Raw genomic sequence first — 18,989 nt, 5'->3', positions numbered from 1 at the left:
GATGGCACAACATGTCTGGATTGCACGGTCCGGATGTACACAGGTGATGGGCCGGCGTTGGAGATGCCCTTAGGTGACATGAGTAAGAGCGTCTACATACAGTATACCAAAATTCGTACCGCAAACGTTCGACCTCGTTCGCGGATAGTGGTCGGTCAGTACTCATTTTTGATCCGTTGCAACCACAACCCTCAAACTTTACTCCTCAAATTCATACTATATCGTGCAACACATAAAAACTACGTAAATTAACTTAGCCTACTCATCGTCGGAGATGTAAATGGCATCCATTTCTAGGGGGGGTGGCAGTCTTTCGTAGCGGCTCCGGCTCATCATCGAACTCCATGTCTACGAAGATTGCGTCCACCTCAGCCCCGTCGATCGTGATTTGTCTCCACCTACATCATTGAGGGATGCTTGTTATTGTCGGTTAGTCAAGTGTATGACTAACTGGCACCCCTAACATGTTGAATGTGAGCAAGAATTAACGCATCCTCACCGTCCTCATCAAAAATTGGAGGAGACATCCGTTGGGACAATGATTTCTACGTGTTTTCGTGTTGGTCTTTGCGGTTAGTCCGGCGTGATGGACGCGCCCGCGCTCCATGTCTATTCAATATATATGTTACATATAAAGAATACCGGTTAGTCAACGTGTATGAACCTTCTATAAGGAGCCTTTCTAGTAATGGTTTTTTGATCGATCACGTCGGATGTATAAAGGGGATTGACAATAAAGATATAAAACAATTGTGTGGTATTCCCATGAGCGTATTGCAGCGACCCTTCCAATTATTTCATCGCGCAAAAATAAGCAGCGGATCCGAATTTCCGGCCAAAATAGAAAACCCAATTATTTCATCACACAAAAATAAGCAGCGGATCCGAATTTCCGGCCAAAATAGAAAACGAAAAAGGCATAGGAATGAATATCACAACAGTACTAGTCTATGTCTATCCCACCCTACCCTACCATCTATTGCTGAAAACCGGAACGGAAACAATAGGTGCCCGCCCCCCTATTCCCACCCCCACTCCACTCCATGATGGAATGCTCCTCCATTAATCTCCCTCTAATCATTCCAACCACTCTTCCTTTTTCCTCCCTCCCTGGAGAATCCACCCCGTAATCCCCCACTTAATCGTCGTTAGTTTACACCTAATTAAGACCACTCTCTCATAATCCGCGGCTTAAGGGTTAAGACACACAGCCTTCTCCTCATTCCGTTGGTTTGCTTCCACACCTCCCTTCTCTCCACACTTGTTAGTTCGCCGTTGCACCGGCGCGCTCTCGCCGTGCGCGCGGCATGTCTAGCGCCGGTGATCCCGGCGGCGGGATCGCAGGGCCTGGGCGCGCGGCGCGGCTGCCGCGGTGGACGCGGCAGGAGATACTGGTCCTCATCGAGGGGAAGCGGGTGGTGGAGGTACGCGGGCGCGGCAGGGGAAGGGGAGCAGCAGGTGGAGCGGCCGCGGAGCCGACCAAGTGGGCGGCTGTGGCGGAGTACTGCCGGCGGCACGGCGTGGAGCGGGGCCCCGTGCAGTGCCGGAAGCGGTGGAGCAACCTCGCCGGCGACTACAAGAAGATCAGGGAGTGGGAGCGCTCGCTGCCGTCCTTGGCGGGGAAGGAGGTGTCCTTCTGGGCCATGCGGAACGACGCGCGGCGAGAGAGGAGGCTCCCGGGCTTCTTCGACCGCGAGGTGTACGACATAATCGAGGGCCGCGGCAGCGGCGGCGGCGGTATCCGTGACGGTGGCAGTAATGCGGCCGCGGTGCTCGCGGAGGTTGGGGAGGAGGAGGGCAAGGAGAAGGTGGTGTTCGACAGTGGTCGCGCATCCGTGGCCGGTGACGACGGGCTGTTTTCCTCCTCATCGTCGTCCGAGGAAGAGGACGAGGAAACGTCCACGCCTGCGCCGGTGCCGGTTCTGCCGACGGCTCCATATCCGTCTCCATCTCAGGCACCCGCGGTGGTGGCCGTGGCCGTGCCCGTTTCTTTACCCGGTGAGCGCGCTGCTCCTCTCTTGCATGCGAAGAATGTGTGCTTTTTGAATTGATGGTGCAGTTGAGCCGCTGGTTTGTTGCTGATTATTGGCGGTAAAAGCGTGAGTTGCATCGGTAGTACAGTAGTACAAGATTTCGTCCCCTTTTTTTCCTTGTGCGAATTTGGTTTTGGAGGTGTGATCTTTTCTGCATCCAAGAATTTGATTTGGTTCTTGATTTGCCGTCTTGATGTGTTCTTCTTCTTCTAATACACAAAAGAGACATATTTAGGAGCATGTTGAGCAAAAAAAATGGTTTTGCTGCGTGGTAATTTGACCCGCACAACATTTGATTCTATTATCCTTTCGAGGATACAGAATGATTCTTCAATTTGGGTTGACAACTATGCTAGCTTTATACTGCTGAATGTAGGAGTTGCTCTGTTGTTGTGTCTATTCCTCGGTTTTGTTTGTGTCGACGGGTTTGACATCATCCATTCAAACGGAAAAATTGGTTCCTTATTTAATTTTTCTTGTTAGTTATTCGATGATATTGGGCAGGGCATCTAAATTAACTATTCTTCCTGATTCCTGGAGTTACATGTGTGATTGCTTAGACTCTTTTAATACTGTCATAGTCTGGTTGGTTGCTTGGCTGAAATAGTTTTGCTTCTTGTGGTGTTGGTTGCAGAGAAGAAGACCGAGGCACCTACGCAGGGGAGCTCAGACCAAGGTAAAAAAGAAGAACTGAATTTTACATGGTTCCTATTCAAACATCTAAATTTTTGCTTCCATTCTTTTGTGCTCAAGTTTCTTACGGGCCTCGTTCTGGACCTGTTCCCACTTATACAGAATATATATTTCCCACTGGTTTAATCATACAAAAAAAACTTAAACATTAAATATTTGTAGTTTTGTCTCATTCATACATCTCCGTATCTAAATACAAATTGAACTGCAAAAACGTCCTGTATTTAGTTAAAGAGGAAGTACTTTCGAAAATCCGAAACTGTACTCGAATCATCATAGAAATTTAGCAGGTAAGAATATTAAAGGCTACCCGTGCCTTCAAACCTGCTAGATGGTGAATGCGATTGCTAAAAAAAAATCCCAAAGATGCCTCATTTTCATAAGAAAGAAGGCTCAATTGACCAAAATTACACATCATTTCTTCTTTTTCAAGAAAAAATCTGACCGCGGGCAGCAATCACAGATGTTTGGCCTGTTTTCAGTTGACAATAAAGTGGATAATTTGGCAATTAATAAGTACAGAAAATGCTTTTAAGAAGCGATAGTTTTGAACCTGAATTTATAAAAGGAAACGAACCAACTCGTGCTGAAAGTATCTAAGGCATCAAGTACACAAGATTTGAGATGTTCGCAGAAGCATGTCAATTTTAGGCAACTATAATTCAGAATTGTTTGCCACACTGTAACATTTCAGGCAGCGCCAATTCAGAAACATTGCCCATGATGTTAATATCTTGAGTAGGGGCCTTTTTTAGCTAATTCTAGTAATTAATAAACTATATTATGGTAAATCCACATGGAAGTTGATTGAGAAAACTGACCAGTCTCATGGAATTGAAGTCTTGGACAGATTCTGAAATGACCAAAAGTATCCGTGGTATTCAGTCTATTCACTTCACTGGCAATCCAGCATTCCTTTAGTTTCTTCCTTTGCTAAGGAAAATAATCAACTAGCTGGTACCTCATTTTTACATGTAGATTTTTGAGTTATTCTTATCATCTAACGTGCAACTCAGAAAGAAATTAAAATCATAAGAACACAGAGCCCAAAACTTTAGATTCACTTATGAGAACTGAGAAGAAACGAGATTTATTATACTTAGCTTATTTCAGCACGATGAAGTTCTCCTAAATGTAAGTTTCTAGACCGAAGCAGTCCAGACAAACAACAGCGCTACCTAACAATTTAAATTTCTAACAGCAGGGACATCCAAAGGCAAGCAACAAGAAGAAATTAGAATTACCGATGAGCCGCCACCACCGCAGGGTGGTCAGAAGAGGCAGCGCAGCGATGATGCCCTAGGAGAAACCACTGACCTACAGGGCAAGCTTATTGAGATTCTAGATCGTAGCGGCCGGATGGTGGCAGCACAGCTGGAGTCACAGAACATCAACTGCCAACTGGATAGGGAGCAGAGGAAAGACCAAGTGAGCAGCTTGCTGGGTGTGCTTGGCAAGGTGGCTGATGCCCTCTACAGAATCGCTGACAAGCTGTAGTTTGCCGCTGTAAACGTCTTGAGCAACGTAAATAATTACTGCGAATAAGAAGGGAAATAGCATGAATTTATAAGAATGTACAGATTGGTAGAGTATCTCGTCATTTGATTTTTCTTGTAGACTGGTTCTGAAATTTAGTCAGAAACCTGAAGGAGATGGCCTATTTTCCTCATGGGAGATACAAAAGCTTAATAACATTTGTTGTACATCGAAAGGGCACAACCTTGTGTATTCTGGTGAATCTGAATCCGGGGCAGGAATCTTGCTGCTTAATTGTGGTCTGCAGGGATGTCCTGTTGCTCAGGTTGATTCTTGAATGTACAGTAAAACACTATGTTTGTCACGAAACTACAAAGGGAAGCAACAAAACATGGTTCAGCATACACTATTCATCACTGCAACTTATTGAATTCTAGGAGTGCAACTGCATCAACCACAGCTCCCAGCACAAGAAATTCAAACGTGAATTAACAGCTACAAATAAAACCGTAATTAACAACAGCTGTCAGCTCCGATCACAAAACCGAGGCATAGATACAACAAAGTATCCACTAAACACATGTAGCATCATCGGGAACTTTTAAACTTGTAAAGTTTCTTAAACATACATTGGCAGAGGGCTCCAGAATATCAGCTTTACTCATCATCTGCTCTACTCCTGTAACGCCTGGAGTTCATCTTAGAGTTGGTCTGCATCAGTGGTGGTGGTGGTGGTGGTGGTGATGCTTTAGGGTCATCTTCATCCATCTCACATTGGTCAGTTCCGTCAGAGGCTACTGCTGCTGCTGCACTAATGAGAGATGGGTTTGCGTCACTAAATTTGGGGCCCTCATCCACCACCATGGCATCAACTGACTTCTTCCTAGGGATGAATGTGACTGAACTAGGAATCTCAGCAGGTGTCTCAGGCTGCATCTTGTTGGGATCTGATCTGCCTAACAGATTGTGCAAGTCTGCAAGAGCTCTCCTATTAGATTCATCAGTACTCTCTGGTGTCTCTAGAGTGTAACATGTGTACTTTGAAGGGTTCCTAACATAGTCTGGAACCCCACGAGCCTCAGATCGCGTGGAGGAGTTGCCCTTTGTTGTGACCACATCCATGGACTGAGGAACCATGGGAGAATCTTCATCACGTTCAAGAAGCTCCACTGGTTGTTCTTTAACATCAGCATTAAACCTCACACGCTTCCTTGGTTTTGAATCGGCTTGCTCCTCCTTCCTCTTCAGTATAGGTTTCACACCGATATCCTGAGCTCTCGTTGCTTGCATTCCAGCAGTTGGACGCTCCTTGGTTTGAGTTGGAGAAAGACGGCCACCTTTAACTGAACCATTGTCTTCTTTGAGCCTTCCAGATGCTGCACCAAAATCTGCCTGAGGATCCTTAGATAAATCGCAGATCTCATCAATGGTGTCATCAAGGAGGTCAGGCACTACAGTATTGATACTCATATTCATGCCATCATCCATGATTTCACTCATGTACACACGATCTGCAGCATCCTCTCTGCCAAATGCCGCTCTATCATATTTGTCCTCCTCTTCCTGAAAGATAATAACACACTCAATCAGAACAAAGCATACAAATGTGCAAATAGGTGGGTATGCCAAATACAAAAGTAAAAACTCCTTCCCTTCATTTTAGTACCAGATTTAAGATGATTTTAGTGTTTTCAGGTTAATGTCATCTTGAATCTAGAACAGTCTGGATTGCTTTATGATTTATCTTAGTAACAGTAATTAGGAAACGCAAAAGGCCTTCAAAAGAAATGAACAGTCCTTAAGGTTCTGTTGAAACTGTGGAATAGACTCTTATCCCCTGCGGCATTTCCCTGGAAAGACCCCATTGCAAAAATCAAAAGCGAACATCACAACAAGCAAACAACATAAAGTGAGCAAATTCATGACAACGATATTTCAATCCTCCATACTTGGCACGTTTTCTACCCCGTTAGGAGACTCGAGAGCAATACACTCTACAGTAGAAACGTTTCTTCAGCAAGCAGTAGGGTGTTCATGAGTAGGAATAGCAAATGAAGAAGCCAAATCGGCCTTACTATCTTAATCAATGCCCTAATTTCCACAAGCAATACAGCATCGAATAGTAAATGGTCAAATCAGATAAAATCGGAAGTTATTTTTCTCTCACCTCCCGATCCAGAGTCGGGTCGAGGCCGATCGAAACCCTAACCTCCTCTTCCTCGTCCTGCTCCTCCTTCCTACGGTCCTCGCCCCTCACATCCTCCTCCTCATCCTCGTCATCATCTTCGGGGTCGTCCTCAAAGTCCTGCTTGGACCGCCGCCTCCGGCCGCGGAGGCACCCGTTGGCATCGTAAAACGCGGACGAGCACGGCGTATCGGCGCGCTCGGCCGCGGCGAGCTCCTCCTCCTCGTCGCGGGCCTCCGACGGACGCGCCCAGCGCTGGCGCTCAACATCTCCGGCGGCGACGGACCAGGAAGCTGCCGGGAAGGAGGAGCTCGGGACGTCGCCGAAGAGATGCGACCCGAAGAGCCGCTTCACCCGCTCTTCGAACCCCTCCCCGGTTCCGCTGCCGTCTCCTCCCCCGCCCCCCTCGGACGCCATGGATCGGACGCCAGGCAGCGAACTAATCTTACAGAAGCTTCTCGAAAGTTCCTCTCGGCCCGGCCGTGCGTTGTGGGTTTGAGATGGGGGTTTGCTTTCGAGTCTTGAGAGGTTGCGAGGTTTGAAGTTGAAGACGGCAACTCGCGGTCGGTAATCCTTTCCGGCTTGGGCTGGGTCCGGGCTTTGGTGTCGGTAACGAACCGGGCTAGAACGTCGTATGCACATGGAAAACATCACGGAAACTTTGTGTGCTCTCACGCTCACTAGTTGCAACGAAAGCACAATATGATCACTAAGTCCCTGTTTGGAACCACCTAGATTATATAATTCAGTTTTTATAATTTATTATGTTTTCAAACAGGACAACTTATAGTGTAGATTATAAAAACTAGATGGATAGATTATTAAAAACTCATAATCTACTCTATACCAGCTAAAATCAGATTATGGATTGCTAATGACCCATTACCCTTGTAAAGTTGGAGATAATAACATTTTTACCACCGCTACCCTCCTCTTTTAAAAAAACAGAGGATAGATAGGTCATTATGCAATGTAAAACCTGGATTACAGTTTATATAATCTGCCCTCCAAACATGTTCACCTAGATTATTTTTATAAATCAGATTATATAATTTATCTTCATAATCCAGATTATCATAATCTATTATGGTTCCAAACAAGGTCTAAACTTAGCAATACGTTTAATACGGTCATCAAATATGATTTAACGTGAAAATACGGTCACTCTAGCACGTACGCGGTGGGTTTAACTAGCTCTTGACCGCCACGTAGTTGGTCTTGATTCGGCCAATCTTGCATGGAGGGCTTTTTTGTAAAAATACAAAATTCCCCATTCTCAAATCCCTAACCCTCTCCCTCCCCGTCAAATCCCTAACCCTCTCCCTCCCGTCGCTCTGCTCATCCTCCCCTCACTCTTCCCTGCCTCCTGTCGCCGTCGATGTCCATTCCTGTCGAGGAAGGCAGTTCCTTCCCTGCTGGTGCTCATGTTTGCAGCCAGCTCGTCCGCCTCTGCTATCCGCCGTCGGGCATTGGCGCTGCCGCTGGCCCGCTGCCCGACCTGCAAGGAGAAGGTGCGCATGTATGTCTCCGCAATAGAGAAGCACGACGGATGGGTCTTCTACAAGTGCGAAAAGCATGGGGTAAGTTTTTCTCTTCGATTTACATCCTTTCCATGATTTGACTTGTGTTCTGGATCCAAAGTTTGAAGCTTTTTTGACCTAGACACATTCATCTCTTATTTGGGATAGGTGACTTGTGATTACTGGCGGTGGGAGTTGGAGTATGTTGAGTTCCTTGTTGACAAGCATTATCTCAGCGGCGATGCGGCTGTGGATGCTATTGGTGCGATGGAGGAACGCAAGGAGGAACTTATTAAAGCACAAGAGTTGTTCTATATGAATGGATCTGTTAGCTCGGGTAAGAAGGTTTTCAAGAATGACAATGGCAATTTGATGAGCAGGCAGCAAGCTGCTGCACCGATGATGCTTGGAAAAGAGCTGGTGATGCTCATGAAGATGCTGGTTACTATTGTGGTGGTGCTAGGGCTTGCTGCACTGGTGCTGATCATGCTGAAGAAGTGAAGATGCTTGTTGGTGTAGTGGTGGTGCTGCTAGTTCTTGCTGCTAGGTGATGCTTTTGTTCCAGCCTGATGTAATGGAATGGTGGTGGTGAACTATGGTTTTAGCTTATGTTGTCCTACCTTTTGTTTCAGTCTGATGCAATGGAAAGTTAAGTGCAAGTGCTTGATATTTTCAATGTTAAGTGTTCTTGTTTATGTCCAGAATTAGAAATGCTTGATATTTTCAATGTTAAGTGTTCTTGTTTCTGTCCAGAATTAGCAATGCTTGATATTTTCAATGTTTCATCAACAGTTTCTGCCCAAAATGTTGTCTTAATCTAAAATGGCATTAAACTGGTCAATTGGAATAAAGTTGGCATGAGAAGAAGACCAAAGAATAGGAAACAAAATCATAACTAAATAAGTTCATTCATGAAGAGTAGTCAACATCAACATCCACCAAAATTACTAAACAAGTACCATACATGATCATTTCAATAACTCTTACTACATGATCATAAGCAGACCAAACACTCTATCTCTTTGAAACTACCTAAAGACATCAAACGTTGATGTTCTTGCAGATTTGTTGGGATGGTCATGTTCATTGCCAAACCAGGTTGTCTTTCTTTTTTGTAATGGGCCTCTTCTCCTGCTGTTTCTTAGCAGCAGCATGCCTCTTCTCTTCTTCTTTCCTAGCAGCAGCAAGTTTCTTCTCTTCTTCTTTCCTAGCAGCAGCAACTTCTGCATGTACTTCTTCATGTTATGCTTCTGCCTCAACTTCTCCATGCTCTGCTTCTGCCTCAGCTTCTCCATGCTCTGCTTCTACCTCAGCTTCTCCATGCTCTGCTTCTGCATTCTGTGCATTGGTATGCACTCTCCTTGTTGGGCTAAGAACTTGAGGCAGACTAGCTCTTGGATGATTCAAAACATCATCCTCACTAAGGTTAGCTCTGAAGCTATCAACATGATCCAAACAAAGACTGAAAAAGTGGTGACCAATATCAACAAACATGAGCATTCTGCCAGCCTGTTCATCATCAGTTATTGCCCTGAGACCATTTGTGCTAAGTGTAAGGATAGGGACACAGTAAAAAAACTTAAGCCTCCCTGCCATCTCATAACCTATTTCTTCCACAAGATTTTCAATCATTATAGGTGACCAGGTGACCCTTTCCACTTGATCATACCAAATGGCATGTTCATTCACATAAGAATGGTTCCTATCATGGCCAAGAAAAAACCCACCATAGTTGATCTCCACCGAAAAATTGCTGCTTCGACGACCTGACACAACAACAAAACTACTACATGCATCAAAATCTCTCTATTTAACTCTCGAAACCCTAAGCCCCAATTCCCTTAACCCCCAAATCCTGACTGAAAACCCTAGAACAATCGGTCCAATCTTGCAACTACAACACATCTTAGATGGAAATGCGTCCCTAAAAGGAGGTTCTTTGACGATAAAAAAACACAAACCTGACGAGAAGAACACGGGGGCGGATACTTACTATAGACAGTGGGTGGCGCCCTTCTGCATGACGAACAAGGGCCATCACCGATGCCTCCCACAAGAAGGACATGCACGGTGGCGCCGCCTATGCAACCGCGGAGGACCTCAGCACCTCAGCTTGCCTGCACCATCGACGATCGCCGGGGGCGGCGTCGCCCATGCAGTCGCTCCCCTGTTTCCAATCAAAGACGAAGAGGCGACGTGAGTGGAGCGGGGGTGAATGGGTGGATTGTGTGATGGCCAGGGGGACTCGACGCAAAAAAAACAACAGCCACGCCTCAACGGTTCAACACCTGGCCTGGAGGACCGGTCAACACGTGTTCAAACGCGTTGTACCCACCGCGTACGCACTACAGTGACCGTGTTTTCATGTCAAATCGTATTCGTTGACCATATTGAGTGTATTGCTAGGTTCAGAGACCGTATTGTGCTTCCGTCGCAACTATAGTGACCGTCAGTGTATTTATCTCATTCTGAAATCCCTGTACTACCCAACCACAAGCATCCTGGAAGCAGAACTTCGTTCCCATCCTTCCCAGATTTGGCGGGTTGTGATTGATGGAAGGAACATTTTAAATCTGGGCATTATCCGCCACATTGGAAAAGGAGATACAACAAAAATCTGGAAACAAAACTAGATTCCTAGAGATGGTATGCTCAAACCAGTTACCTCCTTAATTCCTAATCCACCGCGGCTTATGGCTAAACTTATAGACCCGACACGAGCTGAATGGAGGGAGGAATTGGTACGCCAGGTTTTCCTACTGATTGATGCGGAATCTATACTGAAAATCCCCATCTGTATGCGCCAACAGGAGGATTTCTCGTCTTGGTTTGAGGACCCGAGGGTGATCTTCTCTGTCAAATCAGCTTATAACCTCATATTCTGAATGAAGATGAGCAGGGAGGAGTGGATAGAAGGAGCTAGTGATTCATCAAGCTCATTTAATGAGAGTCGGGGTTGGTCGTCGATCTGGAAACTTCAGGTTCCTTCTAAAATGAAGATTTTTACATATAGATTAGCTGAGCATTCGCACCCATCAAATGATGTTCTACACCACCGGAATATGTCCCCCACTCATGTATGTGCGGTGTGTGGAGCTGAGGACAGTTGGAGACATGCGCTTCTTGATTGTACGTTGTCACGAAGTGTTTGGGCACTATCTACTGCTGAACTTGTCCAAGACATGTGCATGAACAAAGACGAGGATGCCAAAGGCTGGCTATTTGCTATGAGTGACTCACTTCCACTTCAGGAGTTTACTCTTATGATCACGACACTATGGGCGATCTGGCATGCAAGAAGAAAGATTATTCATGAGGGAATTCTACAAAACCCATATGCAACTCACTCTTTTATTTGCATGTTTATTTCGGACCTCCAAGGTCTAGCTAAACCACCTCTGAATGCTACAACATCTTCTATGTTTCGAACGACCGGGTGGATTTCACCGGCGGAGAACCACTATAAGATTAATACTGATGCTGCGGTGTTAAGAAGGGGCGGCCTGGGGACAGTTGCAGCGATATGTCGCGATGAGGTAGGCTTGTTCCAAGGTGCATCATCTGTCTTGTTCAGGAATATTGATGATCTTGAGACACTAGAAGTGTTAGCCTTCAGAGAGGCTATGGCTTTAGCAAATGATCTTTACATACACAGAATTTCGGTGGCATCAGATTGTAAGAGGGTAGTTGAGGCAATCAAAAGGGGAACATCGGCATCATACAGAGCAGTTGTTCTTGAGATTAAGGAGTTATCTAGGTCTTCTATTTCGTGTAATTTCCTTCATGAGTTTAGAACCTCGAATATCGAGGCCCACAAACTAGCAAAGCATGCATTATCATTAGGGAACGACCACCATGTCTTGTTAGGCCACCCTGGAGATCTTTTATTCGTCCCTGTAAACTGTGTGACGGTTGGATAAATGCTTTGAGAGTTTGCCTAAAAAACCATACATTTATGGGCAGCGATCTGCGCCCGCGCGTCGGCCGAAACTTTCGGCCAGCCGCACACGAGCCACCTGATCCGCCAGATCGTATCTTGATCGTCAGATTTGTTCATGCAGAAAAAATCATCGATTGAAGCAAAAATAAATAGCGATGTAGCAAATTTCGGCCACGGATGCAACAAAAATATGGTTGTAGCAAAAATATCAATGTGGTCATAGCAAAAAAACGACGCTGATGATGTGTGGTAGCAAAAAAATGTGGGTTGTAGCAAAACAATCTGGTGAGTGGATACGTCTCAAACGTATCTATAATTTTTGATGGTTTCATGTTGTTATCTTGTCATCTTTGGAGGTTTTATGTACCTTTTATATCTTTTTTGGGACTAACTTATTAATTCAGTGCCAAGTACCAGTTCCTGTTGTTTCTGTGTTTTTGGCTCTTTTCAGATCTGATTTTGGAACGGAGTCCAAACGGAATAAAATCCCCGAAATAAATTTTTCCCGAACGAAAGAAGATCAGGGGGCTTGAGGGCCAAGCCAGGAGAGCACAGGGGGCCCACAAGCCCCCTATCTGCCACCAAGGGGGCAGCGGCCAGCAGGCTTGTGGCCTCCCTGGCGCCCCCCTGACCTAGCTCCTTCGCCTATATATTCCCTAAAATACAGAAAAAAATCAAGGGATCCACGAAAATACTTTTCCGCCGCCGCAAGCTTCCGTTTCCGCGAGATCTCATCTGGAGACCCTTCCCGGTGCCCTGCCGGAGGGGACTTTGGAGTTCGAGGGCTTCTACATCAACATCATCGCCCCTCCAATGACTCGTGAGTAGTTCACTTCAGACCTACGGGTCCGTAGTTTGTAGCTAGATGGCTTCTTCTCTCTCTTGGATCTTCAATACAAAGTTCTCCATGATCTTCATGGAGATCTATCCGATGTAATCCTCTTTGGCGGTGTGTTTGTCGAGATCCGATGAATTGTGGATTTGTGATCAGATTATCTATGATATATATTTGAGTCTTTGCTGATTTCTTATATGCATGATTTGATATCCTTGTAAGTCTCTCCGAGTCTTGGGTTTTGTTTGGCCAACTAGATCTATGATTCTTGCAATGGGAGAAGTGCTTGGTTTTGGGTTCTTACCGTATGGTGACCTTTCCCAGTGACAGTAGGGGCAGCAAGGCACACATCGTATAGTTGCCATCAAGGGTAACAAGGTGGGCTTTGTCGTAGATATGAGATTGTCCATCTACATCATGTCATCTTGCTTAAGGCGTTACTCTATTCTTTTGGACTTAATACACTAGATGCATGCTGGATAGCGGTCGACGTGTGGAGTAATAGTAGTAGATGCAGAAAGTATCAGTCTACTTGTTTTGGACGTGATGCCTATAGATATAATCATTGCCATAGATGACGTCACGACTTTGCGCGGTTCTATCAATTGCTCGACAGTAATTTGTTCACCCACCGTCTACTTGCTTTCATGAGAGAAGCCACTAGTAAACACTACGGCCCCCGGGTCTATTCACACCTATCGTCTCCACTTTCGCTTTTACTTAGCTTTGTTACTTTGTTGCTTTCAGTTCTCACTTGGCGAACAATCTATAAGGGATTGACAATCCCTTCATAGCGTTGGGAGCAAGCTTTTTGTGTTTGTGCAGGCACTTGAGATACTCCTTCACTGGATCGATACCTTGGTTCTCAAACTGAGGGAAATACTTACCACCGTTGTGCTACATCACCCTTTCTGCTTCGAGGGAACACCAATGCAAGTCTCCAAGGCCACGGGGGAAATACTTTGCATATTTGCCTAGGAAGTCCCTTAAGGCGTAGCCGTAGCAGAAGGATTCCTGGTGCCGTCAGCACGTTTCTGGCGCCATTGGAAGGTCTTTTGTTGCAGTAGCATGAACTCAGGTTGCAACTCTGACGAACGTGTATGCAGCTTTTTTAATGAACGGTTGTAGCAAAAAACGATACCGGTTGTAGCAAAAATCAAACGCCGGTTGTAGCGAAAAAATCCGACGAACTCGGGTTGCAACTAAACATGGATGCACCTTTTTTATGGACAAATTGTAGCAAATGGGAAACGATTGTAGCAAATTTAAATGTCGGTTGTAGCAAATCTGGACGAAAAATGTTGCATGACTGGGCCAGCCACCCACGCAGGTCGCGCGCGACCAGTCGAACGGTTCGACCGGCGCGCCGGCTCCAAACGTTTCCCTACATTTATATTGTCCCTGAACGTATGTAGGCACAACATATCCATTGAATACCTTGAAGAGACTGAGCCGACACATCATCGTAAGATTTATGAAGTCGTCACAAACAACTTTATAGTCAATACAAACATCTCCTTTCAATTAATACACATCATCAAAAAGTGTGAAGCAAATCCACAAAAATGTGCCCAATGTCAAGTCTAGAACTTAAGTCCAGATGGATTAAAAATATAACTGTCCTCCTAACCATTCAACCACAAATTGATTTACGGTTGAATGGTTATAAGAGGACAATGGAATCGAGAGTTCTAAATAAAAAGGATCCCAAAAGAAAAAAATCACATAAACTTGACGTCAGATTTTTAAGCATGGCAACTCAGTCTTTTTTATTCAAATTATGTTGTTGGGAGCATGATAAATTATGTAGCACACATGACAAAACCTGAGCATGGCAGTAATCATGAGGAAACCGGATGGGGTGGGGGTACCGCGCGCAACACCAATGAGGTATTGTACATCGAGAGGCAACCGACTGGGGGTGAGGTACTAAGTGGCAGCAATGAAGGTACTGTACACATCGAGAGGGCTCCTCGCAACCAGCTTGATCTCAACTATATGTATCACATGTGAGGGTGCAACAATGCACAAGGGCTCCTCGAAATGCAACTACAACAACTCCAACTACCACCCGCGATGTGTGGGGTGGGGGTCTCTACTTGCGCAAAGAGGGTGGAGATGTTCCAGAATAATTTAGACTTTCTTGGGTGTTTTCTTGTGGATAACAATGGCTTGAGTGGAAAGATTGGTTTGTTTTGGTTGGCTGACATTCTAGTCGACCTAAAAAATTATAGTTCCGCTCACATTGATGTGTTGGTGCAGAAAGTTAAGGGAGGGTCAGAAAAATGGAGGTCCATGGGATTTTATGGTGCACCAAAGGTGGAGCACCGCCACCAAAGCTAGCATTTTCTTCGGATGTTTGTAAGTGCATCTAGTGCCCCTTAGTGATTTTGGTGGTTTGAAGACTTATAGGTTAAGTATTTAATGTGTTCATGAGTGTACACATGATCTATAAGTCGCTGAGGAGTTTGAATTATTTGATGAATATCGACCCCTAAAAATGTATATCTTCGGCTAAAGAAATTGGTCTTCTGTTGAAGAATTGAATCGCGAAGAAATTGCGATGAAAATGATATTCCTCATGAAGATATTGAAGATGAGGAATTCGGTGTGTCCTGAAGAAAATCAATCTGAAGACTTTGAAACATGAAGATTTATTCTTTCTGTTTTATTTTCTTCACTCTTGAGTCATAGGAACACCGCACTGTTAAAGGGGGTCAAAGTAACACTCTGGAATGAATTTCCTCATGATGCTCAACCCAAGCCTAATCCTACCAAAAGCCTCATGTGAGGAATATGAGAGACATGAGGACTCTCACAGTTGAGGGTCCCGACCGTTACCGCAATTCGCGCCACATCACTGATCTTATCCACATGAACGGTCATATATTTAAGGGCATTAATGTCAAATAATGTCGGGATGCTCCTAGGCTATAAATAGCCGCCCCCACAACCATTAGGTGGTTGGCTGCTCCGTTAGAAACTGACACTTGTCATAAGAGCAACCCAAATTCCTCAGAGTCTTCGAGAGTAATTCATCAGTGAGGAAATACCCAAACACCAAACCACAAACCAAAAACCAAGTGATTGAGCATCACTGAAGAAGTTGTTCCTGTGTGGGACTGAAGCCTTTTACCTTTGAGGACTGTGCATCCTCCAGACGGTTAGGCATCATGGTCTAGAGCAATCCAACAGTCAATTGTGGATCGCCAGGTGACGAAGTTTGTGAGGGTTTGGAAGTCTGCCCTGAAGACTTACCACGAGTGTAGGGCGAGGATTGTGTGTTCTTATCCCAAGGAGAATACGGTAAGGACCGTGTGTCCCGGGACTGTGTATCTTTTGGGTTCAATACCAAGCCGCTCGAAACCAGATGTACAACTGTCACAACAGTTGGAACTGGGTCATCAACCACTGTCTTCACTGTGAAACGGGTTCTATTTCTTCAACTCTTTCAATTCCTCATATTGTATGTTGAAGAATTTCATTGTCACTGTTTGAAGAATTTCCCGAAGACTTTCTCTAAAATTCCTCAACCCCAAATTCTTCACGTGAGTTATTGTTCACATGTTTTCTCTATGCCTGCATACTGTGCAAACTGCTTTTCATATTCTTCACCTTGTAAAACTGGTGTAGTGATACTTTGCACTCCTGATCCTTTGTTGTTTCCGCTGCAAGTTAGTCATCAGTGAGAAATTTCCTCAAAAGGAATTTCCTCAGTGATGAAATTCTAAAAATCTCCTATTCACCCCCCTCTAGTCAACATAACACACTTTCAATTGGTATCAGAGCAAGGTACTCCCTTGTTCTGTGTGATTTTGGTTTAATCACGTGGAGTTTTAGTTATGTCGACTGCAGGCATGATCAAGGTTACTGCAGGATGTCCTACTTTCGAAGGAAAGGACTTTCCCTTCTAGAAGACCAAGATGCAGATGCATCTACAAGCTATTGACAATGATCTCTGGTATATTGTGGAACATGGTGTCCCTATCATCACTGCTACTGTCTCTGCCGCTGATGTGAAGAAATTCAAGCAACTTGATTCTCAAGCGAAGAATATCATCTGTGGCCATCCGAGCAAAGGTCAATATGGCAGAGTGAGTGCTTTGGGCTTAGCAAAACTTATCTGGGAAATGCTGTCCAAAGTTAATGAAGGAGTATCAACCCAGCGTGATTCTCGTGTTGATGTTCTTTGCAATCTCTTCAATCGCTTCAAGAGGCTTGACAATGAAAGTTGCCAAGATACCTTTGATCGCCTCATTGACATATCAAATGAACTGCAAGCACTGGGAGCTCGAGACATCACTGATCATGAAGTTGTGAAGAAACTGCTAAGATCTTTGGATTCTTCGTTTGATACTTTAGTTATGATGATTCAAGAAAGACCAGACTACAAGATGCTTGATCCTGCTGATATACTCGAAAGACTCAATACTCATGAATTCCAACAAGAAGAAAAGAGAGATCTATATGGACCAAGCTATTCTAGAACTCGTGCACCGAAGGCCAAAGCAATTTCCTCATCTGAAGAAGAAGACTCGGATGGTAGCATTGGTGATCCTGAAGAATTTGGATAGGAGCTTGCAATGCTCATGAGGAAATTCCAGAAGTTCACAAGACGTGGCCAGTTTGGTAAATCTTCAAGAAGTGATATGAGGAAATCATAATCTTCATCCGAGGACTACAAGAAAAGAACCCGCCACAAATGCAAGAAATCAGGTCACTACATTGCTGATTGTCCTCGTAGGGGAAAGGAATCAAAGAAGAAGAAATACAAGGATGAAAGTTCTGATGACTCAAAGAAAAAGAAGAAATCTTCAAAATCCTCATCCTCAAAGTCCTTATCACACAAGAAGACTAGTTTCAGAAAGGCTCGAGCACTTATTGGCAAGGAAATGGATTCTGAGGCAGAATCTGAGGAATGTGATGTAAGGAGGGTTCTTATGAAGACTCAAAATCTGGACAGGCTAGCCTTGCACTTGCAACCACATTTGTCAGCAAGTCAATTTTCAACGTTGAAGAAAATGATAACACCATCCACACTGATGACTATGCTGATGACTTCGCTCCAACCTATTGCTTCATGGCAAAAGGTTCAAAGGTACCGAATGATGCTTCCACCACTGATTCAAGTGACTATGAACCTGATGATTATAAAAAACCTAGTTACAGTAAACTTGCTATCATTGCTACTAAACAACAAACTGCCCTGGAAAAGCTTCAGAAACTGCTAGACAGAAGCGATGATCTGTTGAATGATGAAATGAATCTTACCCAAATCCTCATTGAAGATATGAAAAGTCTTTAGTCCAGATTTGATAATCTTCAAGATTGTCATATTACACTCCTCGCTGATCATGAGAAACTTTCCTATGAATTTCTTCAAAGGAAACTTGATCTTGAAAAGCTGAGGATTTCTCATGATGATCTTCGCACGGAAAATGATTCATTACTAGCTCAACAGATCAGTGCTGCTCAGGCTGAATTCATTCCTCCATGTTTTAAATGCATCGAACGTGAAACTACTAATTCTTCACCAGAATCATCAAATGCTTCTATTACTACAAATTCTTCAACTGCTCCTGTATTGTCAAATTCCTCACTTGAGGAAACCACAAATGTCACTGATGAAAATGCAGGGTTGAAGGAATTGTATGTCATAGGCATATACAAAAGTCTCAAAGGACACCAAACCCTTTGTGATGTGCTCAAAAAGCAGATCTTGAACACGAACCCGAGGAAATAAGGAATTGCCTTTGAGAGGAAATTGAATGCTGATGGATCATACCGGAAACCTGAGCAGTAACCCAAAACCTCATGGGTTGCTGCTAAAGGGCCTCCTTTTGATCCATCCAATCTAACTGGCTTTGCATGTGAATTATCCTATTCCTCAGATGAGTCATTTGAGTCCAACTATAAACTGTTCAAAAATCAATCAGGTGAAGTATTTGCTCGATATGTTGGAACTAACTGCAGGAATGGGTCTCCCCTGTGGAAAATCTGGGTTCCCAAAAGTTGCCTTGAAAATCTTTAGGTGAATGTCCTCATGACACCACCTATAAAGAATTTGAACCCCACATCAAATTCCTTAGGAGGACCAAAGTCTTCAAGAGGATCAAAATCCTCAACTGGTCAAAACTATGCTCGTACCCATGCTAATGCTTCTAACATGCAGGGAAATTACAAGGAATATGAATATGAGCGTTATTCTTCAAATCATTACGTTCATAAATCCTCAAAGAAATTCTCTGCATATTCATTTGAGTACTTTAACCCCCTACTGTCAAGAGAAGTGCATTAGCTTCAATGC

General features: G+C 44.4%; 3 protein-coding genes across 4 annotated transcripts; 2 read left to right on the top strand and 1 right to left on the bottom strand.

Annotated features, from left to right (window-relative positions):
• The first annotated feature begins 979 nt into the window (after nt 1-979).
• Nucleotides 980-4,496, top strand: LOC123426577 (trihelix transcription factor ASR3-like). 2 transcript variants are annotated; one of them, XM_045110439.1, is made up of 3 exons: nt 980-1,998; nt 2,668-2,709; nt 3,931-4,496. In XM_045110439.1, exons 1-3 carry the CDS (start codon nt 1,308-1,310, stop codon nt 4,221-4,223), a joined length of 1,026 nt encoding a protein of 341 aa, XP_044966374.1. In that variant the 5' UTR covers nt 980-1,307; the 3' UTR covers nt 4,224-4,496. The 2 variants fall into 2 exon arrangements, with proteins under 2 accessions (XP_044966374.1, XP_044966373.1); XM_045110438.1 differs by having other exon boundaries at nt 3,928-4,496.
• A 98-nt stretch (nt 4,497-4,594) lies between these two features.
• On the bottom strand, nt 4,595-6,936 carry LOC123426576 (cyclic nucleotide-gated cation channel beta-1-like). The gene is made up of 2 exons (XM_045110437.1): nt 6,370-6,936; nt 4,595-5,765 (listed from the first exon to the last, which is right to left on the bottom strand). The coding sequence occupies exons 1-2, from the start codon at nt 6,802-6,804 to the stop codon at nt 4,860-4,862; spliced, it is 1,341 nt and encodes a 446-aa protein (XP_044966372.1). The 5' UTR covers nt 6,805-6,936; the 3' UTR covers nt 4,595-4,859.
• Nucleotides 6,937-7,452: 516 nt separating this feature from the next.
• Nucleotides 7,453-8,653, top strand: LOC123430228. Its single transcript, XM_045114109.1, has 2 exons — nt 7,453-7,967; nt 8,076-8,653. The coding sequence occupies exons 1-2, from the start codon at nt 7,812-7,814 to the stop codon at nt 8,406-8,408; spliced, it is 489 nt and encodes a 162-aa protein (XP_044970044.1). The 5' UTR covers nt 7,453-7,811; the 3' UTR covers nt 8,409-8,653.
• Nucleotides 8,654-18,989: the final 10,336 nt, after the last annotated feature.

The sequence above is a fragment of the Hordeum vulgare genome, chromosome 2H (assembly GCF_904849725.1).
Source record: "Hordeum vulgare subsp. vulgare chromosome 2H, MorexV3_pseudomolecules_assembly, whole genome shotgun sequence".
In the NCBI taxonomy this organism is placed as follows: Eukaryota; Viridiplantae; Streptophyta; class Magnoliopsida; order Poales; family Poaceae; genus Hordeum; species Hordeum vulgare.
This window is presented reverse-complemented; position numbering and strand designations above follow the sequence as displayed.